At 51.9% G+C, this 17,519-nt stretch overlaps 7 protein-coding genes across 7 annotated transcripts; 3 read left to right on the top strand and 4 right to left on the bottom strand.

Annotated features, from left to right (window-relative positions):
- Positions 1-422: 422 nt before the first annotated feature.
- Positions 423-1,685, top strand: CTRU02_208911 (proteasome regulatory particle subunit; the record flags this gene model as incomplete). Its single annotated transcript, XM_036726138.1, has 3 exons — positions 423-690; positions 748-983; positions 1,044-1,685. The coding sequence occupies 3 exons, from the start codon at positions 423-425 to the stop codon at positions 1,683-1,685; spliced, it is 1,146 nt and encodes a 381-aa protein (XP_036582331.1).
- A 667-nt stretch (positions 1,686-2,352) lies between these two features.
- Positions 2,353-3,945, bottom strand: CTRU02_208910 (rhomboid protein 2; the record flags this gene model as incomplete). The annotated part of the gene is made up of 3 exons (XM_036726139.1): positions 2,353-3,562; positions 3,622-3,871; positions 3,930-3,945. 3 exons carry the CDS (start codon positions 3,943-3,945, stop codon positions 2,353-2,355), a joined length of 1,476 nt encoding a protein of 491 aa, XP_036582332.1.
- A 725-nt stretch (positions 3,946-4,670) lies between these two features.
- CTRU02_208909 (rhomboid protein 2) lies at positions 4,671-5,714 on the bottom strand (the record flags this gene model as incomplete). The annotated part of the gene is made up of 5 exons (XM_036726140.1): positions 4,671-4,882; positions 4,936-5,123; positions 5,187-5,268; positions 5,323-5,460; positions 5,534-5,714. The coding sequence occupies 5 exons, from the start codon at positions 5,712-5,714 to the stop codon at positions 4,671-4,673; spliced, it is 801 nt and encodes a 266-aa protein (XP_036582333.1).
- A 626-nt stretch (positions 5,715-6,340) lies between these two features.
- Positions 6,341-8,889, bottom strand: CTRU02_208908 (Aconitate hydratase, mitochondrial protein 2; the record flags this gene model as incomplete). The annotated part of the gene is made up of 3 exons (XM_036726141.1): positions 6,341-7,950; positions 8,005-8,677; positions 8,776-8,889. The coding sequence occupies 3 exons, from the start codon at positions 8,887-8,889 to the stop codon at positions 6,341-6,343; spliced, it is 2,397 nt and encodes a 798-aa protein (XP_036582334.1).
- Positions 8,890-12,061: 3,172 nt separating this feature from the next.
- CTRU02_208907 (C2H2 finger domain-containing protein) lies at positions 12,062-12,573 on the top strand (the record flags this gene model as incomplete). The annotated part of the gene is made up of 3 exons (XM_036726143.1): positions 12,062-12,111; positions 12,155-12,346; positions 12,438-12,573. 3 exons carry the CDS (start codon positions 12,062-12,064, stop codon positions 12,571-12,573), a joined length of 378 nt encoding a protein of 125 aa, XP_036582336.1.
- A 211-nt stretch (positions 12,574-12,784) lies between these two features.
- On the bottom strand, positions 12,785-13,619 carry CTRU02_208906 (DASH complex subunit Dam1; the record flags this gene model as incomplete). The annotated part of the gene is made up of 4 exons (XM_070205170.1): positions 12,785-12,995; positions 13,053-13,107; positions 13,165-13,234; positions 13,305-13,619. 4 exons carry the CDS (start codon positions 13,617-13,619, stop codon positions 12,785-12,787), a joined length of 651 nt encoding a protein of 216 aa, XP_070061245.1.
- A 1,894-nt stretch (positions 13,620-15,513) lies between these two features.
- Positions 15,514-17,486, top strand: CTRU02_208905 (cral trio domain protein; the record flags this gene model as incomplete). Its single annotated transcript, XM_036726145.1, has 4 exons — positions 15,514-16,680; positions 16,739-16,780; positions 16,836-16,935; positions 16,987-17,486. The coding sequence occupies 4 exons, from the start codon at positions 15,514-15,516 to the stop codon at positions 17,484-17,486; spliced, it is 1,809 nt and encodes a 602-aa protein (XP_036582338.1).
- Between the last annotated feature and the right edge of the window lie 33 nt (positions 17,487-17,519).

Genomic DNA, 17,519 nt, shown 5'->3' with positions numbered 1-17,519 from the left:
GTGGAAAGCACGGACCTTCCATGGTCATAGGATCGGAAAAACAATCATTGGCTGCAACATCCCGAGGACCCCATTATCCAGCTTAGGTAAGGGAACACCCCCAGACGTCAATGCGTGCTAAGGTAGGTACGTAGTGGCTGACTGACCAGGCTGCTAGCTAGCCGCGTTGTGTGCATCGTCCCTCCGCTCCGGAGCTTGCATTCATCAACACATCCACATATCTACAAAGACGAACCTTCCGGCTTCATAACACCGACGAGAAGCAAACGCTCTTTAAACGTTTGTAAATCAGCTTGTGGAACTCAAAATTTACGAGATAGCTGCGATTTATATCGTCTGCCCACGATTGTGTCGTCATTCCGGGTACCTTGAAGCTCCTGCCTCCCCCCACCAATCGAGCCTCAACCTCAACCTCTACCAAAATGAACGTCGACACAATTCCTGATTTCCTTGCGGAGCAGCGCGATGAGGCACCCGAAGAGCTTCAGCACCTTGTTCTGGAGTTTGAGAATTACTGGGAGCGAAAACTTTGGCACCAGCTTACCGATGCCCTTGGCCAGTTCTTTAGCCACCCAGGCAGCAAGCCGCAGCGGCTCTCCTTCTACAAGGTCTTCATTCTTAAGTTCGCGGACAAAATCAACCAGCTGAAGCTTGTCGACCTGGCCTTGAAGGCTGCTACAGAATGCAAAGGTAAGTGGCTTTGAGACGTGAACAGGCAGCACAGTTTGACTGACTTGGACCTGGCAGATGACGAAGAACGCCTTACGTTCCTCCAAGGTGTTGCGAAGAAGGTCGATAACGAGAACTCACAAGATGCCTTGGTATATGCATCTGTTGCTGTTGCTAGAGTAAAGCTGAACCTCGAGGATATGGATGGCGCCAGGAAGGATCTCGACTCGGCCGAGAGAATACTGGACAATTTCGACTCGGTCGAGACTATTGTCCATGCTGCCTTCTATGACGCGAATGCCAACTATTACCAGGTGAGACTTACCACGGGACTTGAGAGCTCAGAGAAGTTGCTAATCGGTCTGTAAATGTAGCGCAAAATGGATTTTGCAGCTTACTATCGCAACGCTCTTCTCTATCTTGCCTGCATCGATATCAACTCTCTCACAGCCCAGGAGCGCCACAGACGGGCACTTCACCTCAGCATCGCCGCATTGGTGTCTGATACCATTTACAATTTTGGCGAGCTGCTTCTGCACCCCATTCTCGATGCCCTTAAGGACACCCAAGACTCATGGTTCCGCGACCTGCTTTTCGCCTTCAACCGAGGCGATCTCCAGGGTTTTGAGGCACTCTCCAGCCGTATGCGTTCCAAGGAGCTCCTAAACGAGAATGCTGGTCACCTGCGACAGAAAATCTATCTCGCTGCCCTGACGGAGGCTGTCTTTCGTCGCCCCCCTCACGATCGCGCCATGTCCTTCAGTACCATCGCTCAGGAGACCAAGGTTCGACCAGACGAGATTGAACACCTGATCATGAAGGCGTTGAGCTTAGGCCTTCTGCGTGGAAACATTGACCAGGTGGATGAGGTGGCGCATATCACCTGGGTCCAGCCCAAGGTACTGGACATGAAGCAGATTGCCAACATGCGCCAGCGCCTGCTCGATTGGGACTCGAGCGTTAACCAGCTTGGGAACTGGATTGAGACTGCAGGAGGCGACGTTTGGGCTGCTTAAGGAATAAGGGAGGTTATGGACAGATACCATGGCGTCCATCATATTGCTCGGTAATGATGAGCAGTGTACACCACTAGACTTAGAGAGGAAGAAGAACTGGCCTTTGCGCTGGGCCGAAATGATCTTGATGACAAATGCTATGGCTCCCGTTCCACGATATGCTAGTTCCAAGTTTAACTGTTAATCATTCCATTTTCCCCAAAACTCCTCTGAAGTAATGCTTAGTAGCACACCGAACTACCCATCTACAACCGTCTGACCTGCGAAGAGGGCTGCCCGAGTACAATGACGGATCCCATGAGCCACGCTGGCCACCATACACCCCAGATAATGACTGGAGTGTACATGCCCCAAACATCCCAACCGAACGCTGCCTCCTTCAGAACCTCACCAATGCTGATGCTGAAGTATGTAGAAACTGAATACAAGGCTGCCGTTGGGGATGCAAGTTGGAGAAAAGCGGCGCAAGCCCAACGGACGGCGGAACGACGCGGCCAAGGCTGCATGAAGGATAGCGGGCTCGCCATGACGCCAACGAGAAAGGCCAGAGAGAAGTTGAGGGTCGCTAGAGCAGATAGAAACATTCCCAACAACAGAAGAGAGAAGGATTTGATCAGCTGATATTGCTGGACAGTGGGGTTATAGACAGACGTCAACAGCGATGAAATCATAAAGGGCAAGGCGCAATTGGTGAGTGCAAAGGTTGTATATGCGCCTGACAGCATCTGCGATACCTATTAGTAGAGCATATAGAGGATCGGAGATGCTCGAGACTTACGTTTGCAGGCATGTGGTTGAAGATGTACAACGGCACAACGCCCAGAAACTGACAGATGGCCACGACGCCAAGGGGCAGAAACAGATCGCGCTCCACTGCCGGAACAGATGGCGTTTGTGTATCCTCGCCTGCGGTGTCTTTCGGCGATTTTGTGGATAAGCCGATGTTGGCGAGAGCCTTAGCAGCCGGTGCCTGTTCCTGGTGGCCGCTTTTCACCCACAACGAAATTGCGGTGATTGTAAAGCTGGCAGCAAGGATCATAGCGCTTGGAAGATATGTACCAATGCTGACGAATCTCTCCTTATGCATGAGAAGATAGAAGAAGAAGCTCTGGTGAAGGTGCTCGAGAAGGTTGTTCAGACTACGAAACGTACCCTCAACAGTACGGCCCATGCCCATTTCATCATGCCAACCATCGCCAAAAGGTTGTAGAGTGACGGCGTCCACATGATAGGGAATGAAGCTACTGTGCGGACCAGAGGCATGACCAAGGCCTTGGTTCAACATGCCGCGAAGCATGGTGCGCAGTCGATCCTGATACTTGTCCGAATGTGACCACATCTCCTGAATGGCGGTTCCCATTCCCATTTGTCCTCCGGCAATGTTGACGACGGAGTTGATGAGATCAAGGTTTGGAAGCTGTCCGTTGATACCGTCATAAATGATGTGAATGGATTCGAAGCGGTGCTCCTGCGGATAGTCGATGGCAATAGCACCCTGCAAAGCACCGGACTTGAGAGGCAAAGAGTTCACGCGAGATGAGTCGTGAGAGTCGTGATAAGCGTCTACCCAAGCCTGGGTACCCGTCCTACTGTCGGGAGGGATAACTAGTATGATATCCTTGGACCATAGCGACCACCTCTTGAAATACCGTGCCAAGGTCAAAGCTAGCGGGATGCCATTTTGGTTGAAGTGGCCATCGACTGTCTTCCAGGCTGCCACCAACACGATTGCTTCTGTCGCATCGCCACGTGGGGCTTGGAGAATGGCGTATATATTCTCCCCTGAGTAGATGTCGCCGGCCGACTCGTATGTGTAGTTCTGGCGGCCAACCTTCAGGCCAACATTCTTTAATATTTCTTCTAGTTTGTCGTTGATCCTAGTGTGACTATGTATCAGCTTGCGTCCAGGTAGTGCGGGAGCTGCTGGTGGACCTACTCATAGTTAGACTTGTCCTTGACCGAATTCACCTCATGCTTGTAGGCCCGCAAGACGTTCTGATCGCTTCCACCGAAGTAAGTGTGTACTTGGCCAGGAAGCAACGCATTTTCAGAGATGTAGGTCCGTCTGGAGTAGTCATTCAGTGGCAGCAGGAAAAGCCATGCAATACCGCCGAGGATACAGGCCAGGGAAAGGTAGGGCGGGAGCTTGAGGATGCGTGGATCGCGTCGCAAAGAGAGAGCCGAAGCTGCAAGGTTCCAGTCAGAAATGCGTAGTGAATGGAATCAATGGATTTTTGCACTAACCTATCAAACGCGACATGGCGAAAGCTTTTCTGCGGCAGCTTCAGCAAGCTGCGCAATCGCACAATCAGGTCGGCGTACAGGCGCGTTGGTTTCGTTGAAGGACAACCGTCATCTTCCAGGGCTGTTGGTAGCTGAACAAGGTACCTGAGGTAGGGAGGGGCGGAAGAGGTACCTGTACCCCAGCAGTGAGGGTCCAGATATTCAGTTAACCGGGCGCCTACCTGCCGAAGCTTATTCACCAATGTAAGGGCCTCAAGGCCATAGGAACATCCACGCAATCTGCCCTACAGTGTCGTCTCCTCTAAGACGTTCAACTCACCACTTCCAATCAAATAGCCTAGGTCCAAAAAAGGATGTTAAGGAGCTATCCCACCAGGAAGTAAGAATTATACATAAAACCGCATATAACTGGCCAGCTTGGAATTTGAGGCTTCAGCTCTATAGCTTGTACTATCAATCCATCACTTGAATCTTTTGGCGTGGCCAGTGACCTTACTGGCCTGTCTATGCATTGCTACAAGTGCCACCAGTCTTCGCACATGCTGCCTGCAACAAATGCAAGATTGTGTCCGACAACAGACACCCGAGAATAGAGAATAATACACGGCAATGTCCAGTCTTTACCAACCCGACTATGTTCATTTGCTTTGACCACGATGAACTCCAGACTCCAGCCGAGATGCAACCTACCTGTGATGGTTAATAGCCTAGTCATATAATACATCCGTACATCCTAGGCCATTAGGGGCCAAGTCTCTGTGTACTGCCCACAAGAGCGATGGGCGCACTGCCGCCGGGAGCGTGGTTATTGGAAGGCAATACGCCGAAGCGGCCGTATGTCTTCTGGTCCACGCTCACATAATGCGGGAGACGTCCTAACAGATTCAACTTCGACTCGACCCAGCGGAGAGCTTTCTCGGGCGGACTCAGAAATTTTAAATATCCGAGGCCGACTGAAAACATGTATTAGTCCTGGGGCACCAAACTCATATTATGACCGCCTTACATAAATACCCAACCAGAACGCCGCACAGATGGCCCAGCAAACTTGTACCAGGAACAAGAGCCGTGACAACTAGGATAAGAATCAAAGGAGTCGTCCATGTAGGAATCGAATGCGTAGCGATCGTCAAATGGGGGTTCGTCTTATAGGTGCGAATCGCCTCCATGCCGAGAAGTAGGAACACCCATATGCTGTATTACGTCCAGCGTCAGTTTTGTCAAGTACTTTTACCACAGTGTCTGATTCATCTTTACCTGGCACCTAAAACAGCAACATTGCCTTTGAAGAGAAATCGCTCAATCAGAACATAGGTAACGGCTGGGATTGTCGATAGTGCTGCCAGTATTTAGTTTTGAGCGATATTCCATGTGGTATATAGGGGTCTCGTACGGCCGATGAAAAGCGCTATTGAAGTCAGTGTCCCGAATTCCGCCTCGAATCGTTCCATTAACGGCGTAAGGGCCACCAAATTAAGGACCACATGGATGAAGTTCGTATGGACGAAGGGATAAGTATTCATTCGATAAGCTAGAGCCGTTACGCTCGCGTCAGAAGTTGAGCTTAAAATGAAACCAAAAAGAGGATTTTAGGACAGACTGACAGGATGTAAAGGACAGTTGGTCGGGTATTAACGCGCCCCATTGCTTAACGTCCCAGACAGACTGTATACTGGCAAGCCAGGCGGCCACAATGATGAGGAGAACGATGCGTGTGAAGAGTGGCAGCCGAAGGATATAAGACCGCGCCCGCAGCGTGCTGAAGGACGTCACGTTTGAGGCCATGGTGCCGACTGCTCCGGGTCTGACTTTGTAAAGAGTTGTGCGCAGTACTTGGGCTTGGTTCTGCAAAAGTCAATTGCTACGCTCTGGTATCGTACGGTCCTTCGATCGGCAGTTTCGTCGTGCAGGATCGGCCAACAGAGGAGGCCTGAATACCAAGCACGCTCGTATTTGGCGACGACTGGGAAATTGAAGACAGACTGTCGCATGCCCTCTGACCACTCGGACCTGTTCGGGCAATACGCCAAAAATAACAGATAAGGATTATATCTTTCGCAGCCAGATGCTTATCGTCACGTGACTAGGAATATTCACTGCATACACGATTATCAAGCCTTGGCATACAGCAACGAAAAGTCTTCTGGAGGTTTAGTAGGGTCATCACGATGGGCTAGAATTGAGGTTGTTTTGAACTTTTGTAATTTGTACAGACTAGAAAATCATTGGCCTACATAACGTAAAAGAAACAAAGTCCCAGAGGTATGATTGCCCAACCAGAAAAACAGGGCATGACGCGGCCATTGACTTTAGTTATACCGACCGACACCCCAGAACATGCAATAAAGATTAAGTACGCCTACACCATCCAATTCACATAACCCATTCATCGCACGAGCAACAATTTCCATTTATGACTTGGCGGCGGCCTTGGCCATGGTGTTCAGAGCACTGCCGTTCTTGAACCACTCAATCTGGGGAGCGTTGAAGGTGTGAGAAAGCTTAACCTCGAAGGGCTTGCCATCCTTGGGGTGGACAACCATGGTCAAGGGCTTGCCGACCTCGAGCTCAGTAGCAAGGATGTCGACCTTGTCTTCAGGCCTGATCTTGTCGTAGTCGGCAGGGTCAGAGAAGGTGAGAGGAAGCATACCCTGCTTCTTCAAGTTGGTCTCGTGGATACGAGCGAAGGAACGTGTGATGATGGCAAGACCACCCAGGTGACGGGGTTCAAGAGCAGCGTGCTCACGGGAAGAGCCCTCTCCGTAGTTCCAGTCTCCAATAACGACCCACTTGATGCCCTTGGCCTTGTAGTCACGGGCAACAGCAGGAACGGCGTCCCACTCACCAGTGGTGAAGTTCAGGACCTTGTTGGCCTCACCGTTAGCCTCGTTGATGGCACCGATAAGCATGTTGTTGGAAATGTTGTCCAAGTGGCCACGGTACTTCAACCAAGGACCAGCCATGGAAATGTGGTCAGTGGTAGTCTTGCCCTTGGCCTTGATGAGGATAGGAATGTCCTTGACATCCTTGCCATCCCAGGGCTCGAAGGGGGAGAGAAGCTGGAGACGGTCAGAGGTGGGAGAAACCTGAACGTTGACGGAGCCACGGTCGGCGGGAGGGGCCTGGTAGGTGTTCTGGCCAGGGTCATATCCGTGAACGGGGAGACCGTCACCAGAGGGAGGCTTCAGCATGAACTCGTTTCCGTCCTTGTCCTTAAGCTTGTCGGTGAGGGGGTTGAAGTGGAGACTGCCGGCAACAGTCATGGCGACGACCAGATCGGGGGAGGTGACGAAAGAGTGGGTTGCAGGGTTACCGTCATTACGGCCCGTGAAGTTACGGTTGTAGGAAGAGATGATGGAGTTGGGGGTGCCCTTCTTAACGTCCTGGCGATCCCACTGACCAATGCAGGGACCGCAGGCGTTAGCAAGGACAATGCCACCGTACTCCTCAAAGGTCTGGAGTTGACCGTCACGGGCAATGGTGGCGCGAATCTGCTCAGAGCCGGGGGTGATGGTGAAAATGGCCTTAGACTTGAGGCCGTGGTCGAGGGCGTCGCGAGCGATGGAGGCGGCGCGAGACATGTCCTCGTAAGAAGAGTTCGTGCAGGAACCGATCAGACCGACCTTGAGCTCCTCAGGCCAGTTGTTAGCCTTGACAGCCTCGCTGAACTTGGAGATAGGGGTGGCCAGATCGGGGGTGAAGGGACCGTTGATGTGGGGCTCGAGTTCGGAAAGGTTGATCTCGATAAGCTGGTCATATTCGGCGCCCTCGTCCTCACGGAGCTCCTTGGCGTAGGTCTTAGCAAAGTCGCCGATGTCCTTACGCTTGGTAGCAGCAAGGTAGTCGTGCATGCGGCCGTTGAAGGGAAACAGGGAGGTGGTGGCACCAATCTCAGCACCCATGTTGCAGATGGTACCCATACCAGTGGCGGAGATTTGGTCAACACCAGGACCGTGGTACTCAACAATGGCACCGGTACCACCCTTGACAGTCAAGATACCAGCCACCTTGAGAATGATATCTAGAGCTTGTTAGCACATCAAACATCGACCCACAATGAGCGAAATGAACTTACCCTTGGGAGTAGTCCAGCCAGACATCTCGCCAGTGAGCTTAACACCAATGACCTTGGGGGCCTTCAGCTCCCAAGGGAGGTTGGCCATGACATCGACAGCATCAGCACCACCGACACCAATGGCGCACATGCCGAGACCACCAGCATTGGGAGTGTGAGAGTCAGTTCCAATTAGCAGACCACCGGGGAAAGCATAGTTCTCAAGAACAATCTGGTGGATGATACCAGAACCGGGCTTCCAGAAACCGATGTTGTACTTGGCGCAGGCAGAGGACAGGAAGTCGTAAACCTCCTTGTTGATACCGACAGCACGAGCAAGATCCTTCTCACCACCGACTTGGGCCTCGATCAAGTGATCACAGTGGACAGTGGTGGGGTTAGCAACAGAGGGCATGCCAGCAGACATGAACTGCAAGATAGCCATCTGGGCGGTGGCATCCTGGCAAGCAACGCGGTCAGGGCGAAGCTTTAGGTAAGACACACCACGCTCAATTTCTTGCTCATGGGGGTTGTCGAGATGGGAGTAGAGAATCTTCTCGGCGTAAGTGAGGGGGCGGTTAAGACGCTGGCGCACAACGGCAAGGTTCTCAGACATCTTCTTGTAGTTGATGAAGTTGCCCTCCTCGTGGATGTTCTGCTTGACCTGTTTTTGACGAGTCAGCAACAGGCTCTGCCGCGGAAGAACACGTTTGAGCGTGCAGGAGCCGATGGTGCTCTCTCCTGCGGACGCGACGATGTGGCCAAGCAGCCAAAGAGGCGGAATAGTCTTACCTTGCGATCAAGGGGAGAGTCAGAAACGGTAGCCATCCGACGCAGTCCTAGGCAGGCACTGGCGGCGGTGCGGCCCCGGGCAACAGAGCCCAGGAGCTGTCGTGAGGCCAACATGGTTGGTGTTGAAACAGCGAGCAATTGCCACACTGTTCAATTGAGATGAGTGGAGAGTGTCAGAGCTGTGATAAAGCTCGAGGACGGGTATCTCAAGTGCCCTGGCCTTGAAGAAGGGGGACTTTGTTGGTGAGAGGATGGGATGAGGAAAGAAAAAGAATATTAAGAGGAAGAAAATAAGAAGGTGGAGAGGATGTCCGGCGAAGATGGGAAGTAGTAGAAGAAGGCGGCAAAGCAACGTCTTCGGCTGGGGGTGGCAGTAAAAAAAAAGTCGCACCTCCCACCCTCGCTCTCACACGCTTCATCTGCTTCACGGTGCGTGTTCGGCTCAAATTGGGCTGGACGTGGGTGGTTGCCGCGCTGCTGTGTGGACTGTGGAGAGTAACAGGGCAGTCCAGAGTGGGTTTGCTCGGCTATGACGAAGGCGACCGCGGGCCAACGGACGAATCAGAAAGATTGGATTATTTTCACTCAGCAGCAAAAAGCAGCAGGAAGACTGGGGTGGGGCTTCTGTAGAACCTGTGGCATGGTGGAGAACTGCTTTCAATGGAACCGCAGCAGCTCCTTCCTGGTCGCAACCCCTGTCCCTTGCGACAACCAGAAGTGTGTTCCATGGGCCTGCGGTACTTTCTGCCCTGAGGTTCACCGTATAGACCATGTCACTGACTCTCTGCCCCTTCCCACTGCGTAATATTGTTGTTGTGTCCCTTCCACTCTGCCATTGTTCGCTGATATGGTCCCCTCTTGTCCGCCCGCTTGCCCGCTTGCCCGCCATGCCACCTCCCCATGCATAACCTAACCTCTCTAATACTTTTGACACGGAGAAAATTTTGCGGGTCGCCGAGGGCGGAGAGACACCAAGTCGTGATTCGGATACGTCGCTTCAAGTTCCGTCGAGGTCGGAGGCCCACCAGATTGTTCGTTCCCCCAAGCAACAACGTTCTGTGTCGAGTTGTGGTGGCTGGCCATCTTGATGAAGTTGTCTACATTTACATGCGGATAATAGGAGTGTACAAATATGTCTGTATTCCGTATGCAGCGAATCGCAGGAGGGTAAACGGGAGACAGGGTGCTAGAGGATGTCAAAGATAGACGTGCTCATGACATATTTCTGCGCTGAATGCCGTCACCCTATGCTCCTTGCGGCGCTTGCCCCAATCTGGACCTCGCTGGAATGAAGCAGTATCCCGCTCATCCGTAAGCTCTTAATTAGGTCTCATAGTGTCCTGCACTACTCAATTGACATGATAATTAGCGTAGATGATAGGCATTTGCACGTCTGGCCACCGCGCCATGCCTTATGAACACGGCCAATTCAGAAGGTTGAAAGAAGAAGAAAATGCATAGAGAACAGACTGGACACTCCGCCTTCGTCGGGTCTCCACTTGGAAACTAGGCTTATCCCCATAAAGGGCGAGGGGCGTTTCTGTCCAAAGACCCCGGAACCACCGCTGTGCTGCCACTTGATATGTGGGTTGCTGCACTGTAGTGCGGTATCATGTGAAGACAAGTACCTGGTCCCTTGGTAAGAAAGGTACCTTCCATGCAGTACTGATTAGTACTGGGTCCCTCCGGCCTTTTCTTACTGCGACAGCCTGGTATTCCCCACGTTGCCGAACGGTATCATCCAATGTACACAGCAACCAACGAAGCTGGACATTATGCAAAACTCGACGGCATTGTCCTTTGAAATCACTGCCACTTCAGTTGAGCCTCAGAGATCGTGTCTTAAAGGCTGCGAAAATACGTCTCTGCTCACAAAGACTAGAGTTACAGTGTTAAAGCTGTAGCCACTAAAGGTATCTCCCCATCGTCCACGCCAGTATGCTTGAGCAGATGTATCTGGAAGCTCCCATCTGACCGACTCGGTTTCTGTCGGTTACCTTAGTAGGATGCCTTGGGTAACTAGCTACTGTACATCACATCTGTTTGGAACCACACGCTTTCAAACTAGACTATCGACCCCACGATCCCACCTCCCACCACATCCAATACCTCACGACGCAGAAGAAGCATTCCTTAGAAGTGAAGAATTGACTTGCTGCACAGCGTTGTAGACGTCAGGCTCGACGATGCCTGCAGTCTCTCCTGTTAGTCTCCTGGCTTCGGATATGCCAACAAGTAATAGCATAAATGGGGTACATTGCGCTACAAGTATCTCCTTGCACTAACGTACTCTACCTGAACATGCATGCGCTCAAGGTCGCACCCAATCATCAGGGACAATTACACTATCAGCCTTTTTTTTTTTTTCTGGTCTGGAGACTCGTTTTTTTTTCGCCCTCGCGCGTCTGCAGGCCCCGGGCGGGGCCACTTCCTGGAGCCTGGAGACGAGCCTCCTCTGCGGACCTTAGATCCTTGTCTGTTGTGCTTCCGTCCGTCGCAGTGGAGCTTCAACTGCCTCGGGAAGCCTTCGGTCGCAAGCTCAAAGCTCGTAGATCCGGATTTTCCCTCGGCCAGAAGGGGGAGTTATGATAGGAGATACTCACCTTCGCCCGAGGCGACGTCCGAGCTCGTCGCTTATTATCATAACGATGCTGATTGCTCTGTTACAAAAAGAGGCCCCCCCGGCTGCCAACTAAACCGGAAGGCCGTTTTTGCTGCTACGGGCATCGTCCGGCATGGCGATTTTCCTTTCCCATGTGCCTCGGCCATCCCATCCCAGAGCAAGTATGCGAATACCAGTTGATTGAGTGCGGCCGAAAACGCCGCCACGCTACCTTTCCGAACATTACTCATCAACGGGCCTGGCATTATACTCATAATTACATTGAATTGGCCGAGGCCATGAACGTCTATTGCATCATGATTTCACCGAGCCAGTTCTCGGTCAGACCTGCGGCTCTTTTCAAGTTCCTGTACTCCTCAGTGATGCTTGCCTGCAATGCCTGTCTGTAACACAGCGCGATTTACTAGCCAGCACTGTGTTCTTAACTGTCTGTTCATGTGCCGCAAGTTGCAGGCTTTTTATATGGGGCTGCAACTAACCCCCGATTCGCCCTTGAGCGGTGAAGGAACTTTTTTGCGGTCACCACCATAATTCTGCCCCGCCATCACCATCTAGAAGCACACTTTCTGGAATTCTGACACCCACTCTCCCCGGAACCGATACCGTAATCTTCGCTTCCCAATCGAAACTTTTGCTTTTGTAAAATCAAGTTATTCAGAAAATATGGGTGTCGGAAACAAGCGGACTTTGACCAAGACGCGGAGAAAGACAAGGTACGCCAGGGATAGCCATTGATTCACAGCGTCGATAATCTAACATGTTACCTAGGGATGTTGACCAGATCAAGGCCGATATGCTCTCCCCTCGCCACCTCCGTCAATTCAAGGAGACCAAAGCGTCGGAGGACCTTCCGGGCATGGGTCAACACTACTGTGTTGAATGCGCCAAATGGTTTGAAACCGAGGTCAGCCTTGGTGGTCATAAGAGAGGAAAACCCCATAAGCGCAGGTGTGTATTATACTTTCATTCGCTATATGCCGTGGTTTTATTTTCATCTAGAGTGTTGGGATACTGCTAACCCTTGGTTCCTTCCTTCTAGAGTCAAGCAGCTGAAAGAGGAGCCCTACACCCAGAAAGACGCGGAGGCTGCTGTCGGTCTTAGGACTGACAACAAAGGTCTCAATAAGAACGGTCCAGAGAGGACTTTCGACCACGAAATCGAGATGGAGACATGAATCTTGTTTCCGCCCAGGTGTTCACCTGCGACTGGAAAGTAGATACTTGATGATACCCTTCTGCGACGGCGCTAAAAGCGGCTCTTGTATAATCCTCTAGCCGTATTCTGTTATTGGAGTGTCCTAATAGCGACTGCGCTGGGCGTCAGGACGTGAAAAAGCGGCGGCTTTCCTGAGGATGTTACGGTATCAGACCACTGTTTGGGGATATTCAACGGATACCACGGCCTCGGGCCCGGGCCAGTCCACTAGGCCGGCCTCTTTGTGACTCGGCGCCACCACGGCGCGCTCCTCTGCCCCGGGTCGAAGTACCACGAGTGCTCGGGCCTGGGACTCGTGATGTTCTTGCCTCGGGGGTCTTCAACCTCGGCGTTGGTTTGGCAGACGCAGGGGGGTTTTCGACAAACGATATATCCGTAGTCCTGTTGTTTACTTAGCTATAGCTGTCCAAGGCTCTGGGAGGAATGAACTGGAAATACATAAAGGTCGTTTCGCCGTCATTCTCCGGCCCAGCTTTCTCCGCTCGGGCTGGTACTGCACAAAACCTCTGTTAGCTCGTCCTGACATCGATTGAGCATTGCGCCTGTTTGATAACCATACCTAAACTTGTAGCCGACTCCTCTTGTTGCTTTGCACGTCGAAAGGATTCCGCAATAGGACCCTACCATTGGAGTCAGCATCGTTTGGCAGCCGGGTACCGAACAACTAGAGTACCGAACAACTAGACATACTTCGGGGAAGTCAACGCAGAAGGCATTCATATTGAGACCGTAGAGGAAGCTGGCAAAGGATTCGCTGAAGCGAGCCAGGCTCTCATGCATCAATTGAAAGTGCATCATGTTAGCTTCAAGGTCGGCCATGGCATCGGATAGCTCTGCAAAGGCTGGCTCGAAGGTGTTGAGAGGGAAGGGCTCGCCGCCATGAACGCTGTCCCTGGCTGATTCTCTAAAAGACGACCGCGATGACGGGCGCAGGGGCGTCGTGGGACGCGACGTTCGTGAACGAGATGTCGATCGCTTTCCGCTAGACTCCAGGGCGTCTGCCATTATGGCACCGTAAGCTAGGGGTTGCAACGTCGTCTATGAGCAGTGAATAGTTGATGATATGAGTTCTTTTTTTGGTTACTTCAATCTGCACAGAGTCGCGGAGGAGGGGGGTTGTTGATCAATTGCGGATGGCCGTGATGGACAATGCTGTAATGCTGGTCTGTTGAATTTCGCTTCGACTGAAGTGAAAGTCAACATCAACAAACCGCCTTACTGGACGTGGCAGCGCATGGCTGCTCTTCCCATCTTTTGGCGGGGTTCAGCGTGTGGTCCCGCACTCTGCAAGTCGGGAGGTAAAGGCCCAAAGCCGCCCTGCCTAAGGCCACCTTCGCTGTCAAAGCAGCTGCCTCAGGGATGCTTCAGCTCGGATGCTCGTTCAAATCCGGTAGGTTGCCTCAACAGGGCCCCAAAACTGCAGTGCAGCACGTGTTGCCATGGGTCAGGACGTCCCAATGGCCCCTCAAGCTCACTGTCAATGTAAGCAACTGTCACTAAAACCCTTGATAAACAGCAGGTCAGCAGGTAATCAGGCGGAATGACGCAAAGTCGTGCCCCCCAGGCCGCTTAGGTCGTGCACTAGGTGCCCTTGACGCTTAGATCTCCGAATATAGTGCTAACCAGGTTCGCTTTTTGAGGTCGCGTAGGCTGCACATTCGATACAGCACCTACTTACCTGCGCCAAAGAAGGCAGAGAGCGAAGATACCATCCATGCCAGTGCAGTCCGAATACGTCGTATCTGTTCATGTTTCCGGATTACTATGTCATCCAGAAGGGGAAAATCTCAGGAAAAAACACGATTAAACAATATCACTTGCTTGTCATGCCCTATGCATTCGTTACGTTCCAAATATCGCATAGGCCTGGACATACACCCTGTCTACCTTGGCATCTCTCCGCGTTTCCCACCTTCAGGGCCCTCCTCAATACCCCTCGCCCCTCCCACCAACTCAACTCGCACACTCTCCCTCTTTAACCCATTTACCCTCATCGAGTCTACGTTGTCCTTGCACCCACGACACCTCCCGCTGGTTTTTTGCAACTACTGTTCTCCTCCCTAGTCCATAATCGGCGCCCAGTGCCATTAGAAGACGTTTTACCGACGTCTTAGCAGTCTCAACATCCGGAACGCCCGGAAATTGTACAATAGACGCAGCAGCACCTCTGGTACCAACTAAAGCGCGCGATCCTTGCGACGGTGTCATTGTGCTGGTCGCTGTCTAAGCCTCCCTCCCCTCCACTCCCTTCAGTTTCCCCCTCTTGTTGCTTCCGCTCTCTGTTCCGCCCACACATCTCAGCTCCCCGTCCGTGGCGGTACCCCAACGATTCGAGGCTTAAGCTCTTTAGGCCCTCGACGCTCGCTTGGTCTCCATTTCCCACATATCTGGCTGCTGTTGTCATCCATCCACCATCTCCCGGTACCTACATTGTCAAGGCTTTTCTCTCTCTGTCCGTCAGACGGTGCCTCACAATTCTTGCTAAATCTGCCTTTTTGCTCTCGTCCGAACCCACTTTAGGTTCAACATTGCTCTTGTGTCTGAGGTGTCATTCCTTGGTCAGCGCCAGCCATCTCACGGACTCCAACCCTAATAATTCGGTTTCTTCCTCTGTCCGCGTAAGTGCATCTCCGACTCTCATTGCCCCGTATATAGCTCCTCACCACCGCAGTCCCTGCCTTCCTTATTCGCTGGGGTAAGCCATCTCTTTTCTGCCATACACGATCCGTTTATCTTGGTAACCTCAGCTACTGTCGCCTCTGCACCCATCATTATTTTCATCGCAATTTCAGTGGCTTTTTGCAGCGTCTTTACAAATTGGGACTCCCCTGCTGACCTTTCAAGAACCCGCATCAGCTGCGCCAAAATAAGCTGGGGCAATACCTGACGTCGTCGACTGATGCCGGTCAGTTTGAAACCACAAAACTCGGCTCTGCCTCGAATTCTCGCGTTCCCACCAAGGTTCCTTTTTGCAACCTCGAGGGACCGTTTAACGCCCTTATCTGCAAAGTTTAAACAGATCGCCCTTGTCAACTCAAGTGTTGGGAGACTAGATTACCCCTCCATATTATCAGCTTACAGAGGAGTTCACACCTACGGAGTAGGACGACATTCAGACCCCTCCAAGCCCAAGTCTCCTCGCGCCCCGCTTCAATCTCGTGTTGACCTTGTCGCACTCTCTGTTGCTATAATCTTCGTTTGCCTCGGGTTCAGCCTACAATATCGGCGATCAGAGTCTAATCCGCCTCCAGAAACCGGAGCTTTAGGTGTAAAGCCCCAATTATCAGAACTAATGGCGTCGGAAATCCCTCCCGGAAGACCGGGAAACCTGACCCCCGATCAGGAAGAAAAGTTGCGCAAGCTTTGGAATCTTATCCTGTCTCTTGGAGAGGATGTGACCAGCACAGCGGCCGACAGTACGGCTGCAAGTACAGCCCCAAGCGAGGCGTCGGCAGCCGGGAAGGGTGAGAAACCCAAGAAGAAACGTGTTTCTCTTTTCAACCGCAAAGACAAGAAAGTTTCGGACGCTGAAGCCTCCGGTTCTTCTACCAATGTTGGCGGCGCTCACATTAAAGACGACGGAGAAGACAAGTATGGACAAACCAAGCAATTCCTAGAAGCTCTAGCTAGCCAGAGTCCTGAGGCTCTGCGTGCCACTATCTGGTCCATGGTTAAACACGACCATCCGGATGCTCTGGCTCTTCGTTTCTTGAGGGCGCGGAAGTGGGACGTCGACAAGGCTTTTGTCATGATGATCTCTACTATGAACTGGAGATTAACCGAGATGAAAGTTGATGAAGAAATTATGAGGACTGGTGAAGAGGGTGCGTTGGAAGCTTCAAAGAGCGCAGACGCCAACATAAAGAAACTTGGGCAGGATTTCATGGCCCAAGCGCGGTCGGGAAAGACCTTTATACACGGCGTTGACAAGGTAGGACGGCCGATTTGTATGGTGAGAGTCCGGATGCACAGGCAAGGGGAGCAGTGCGAAGAAAGTCTCGAGAAGTACACCGTCTTCTTGATTGAGACTGCACGAATGGTCCTGGCTCCTCCTGTGGACACTGCTGTAAGTAATGCTCCATTGTGGTGGCTGTATCTCGCGATCCTAACTGATTGGACCCTAGACGATTGTGTTTGACATGACCAGTTTCTCAATGGCCAATATGGTGAGCAATCGTATCACTATGTAGTTTGAGCATCCGTTTCTGACTGTTGTTGCAGGACTATACCCCAGTCAAATTCATGATCAAATGTTTTGAGGCCAACTATCCGGAGTCCCTTGGTGCTGTTCTGGTGCACCGGGCTCCCTGGGTGTTTCAAGGTTCGCCTTTTCTGATTATGGTATGAATTGGGCATAACTGACAGATGACAGGTATCTGGAAGATCATCAAGGGCTGGCTGGACCCAGTAGTAGCCAGCAAGGTGCACTTCACCAACAACGTAAAAGAAATGGAGGAGTTCATTCCTCCGAGCCATATACTGAAAGAGCTTGATGGCCAGGAAGATTGGGATTACAAATATGTTGAACCGGTCGCTGGTGAGAACGACAAGATGAAGGATACAGCCGCACGGGATGCTCTTCTGGCCGGGAGAGAAGACCTCATTCAACAGTATGAAGAGGCCACCCTGCAATGGATTAAGGAAGCTGGAACAGACAACGAGGCGTCCATTAAGAAGCAGAGAGAAGAACTTGCACAAAAGCTAAGGGACGACTACTGGAAGCTGGACCCTTACCTGCGTGCCAAGTGCGTGTTGGACCGGACAGGTGTCATCAACGAAGGCGGCAAGATCGACTTCTACCCAAAGACAGTTGCTGCGGGGCAGACAAACGGTGCGCCCAAAGTTGAGACCTCGGCCGACGATGTAGACTAGAATTCGATGCGGCTGAGATGAGAATCATGAGGG

This window comes from Colletotrichum truncatum (assembly GCF_014235925.2).
Source record: "Colletotrichum truncatum strain CMES1059 chromosome Unknown Contig_0005, whole genome shotgun sequence".
Classification (NCBI taxonomy): domain Eukaryota; kingdom Fungi; phylum Ascomycota; class Sordariomycetes; order Glomerellales; family Glomerellaceae; genus Colletotrichum; species Colletotrichum truncatum.
The sequence above is the reverse complement of the archived record's forward strand: the minus strand, read 5'-3'. Positions and strand labels throughout refer to the sequence as shown.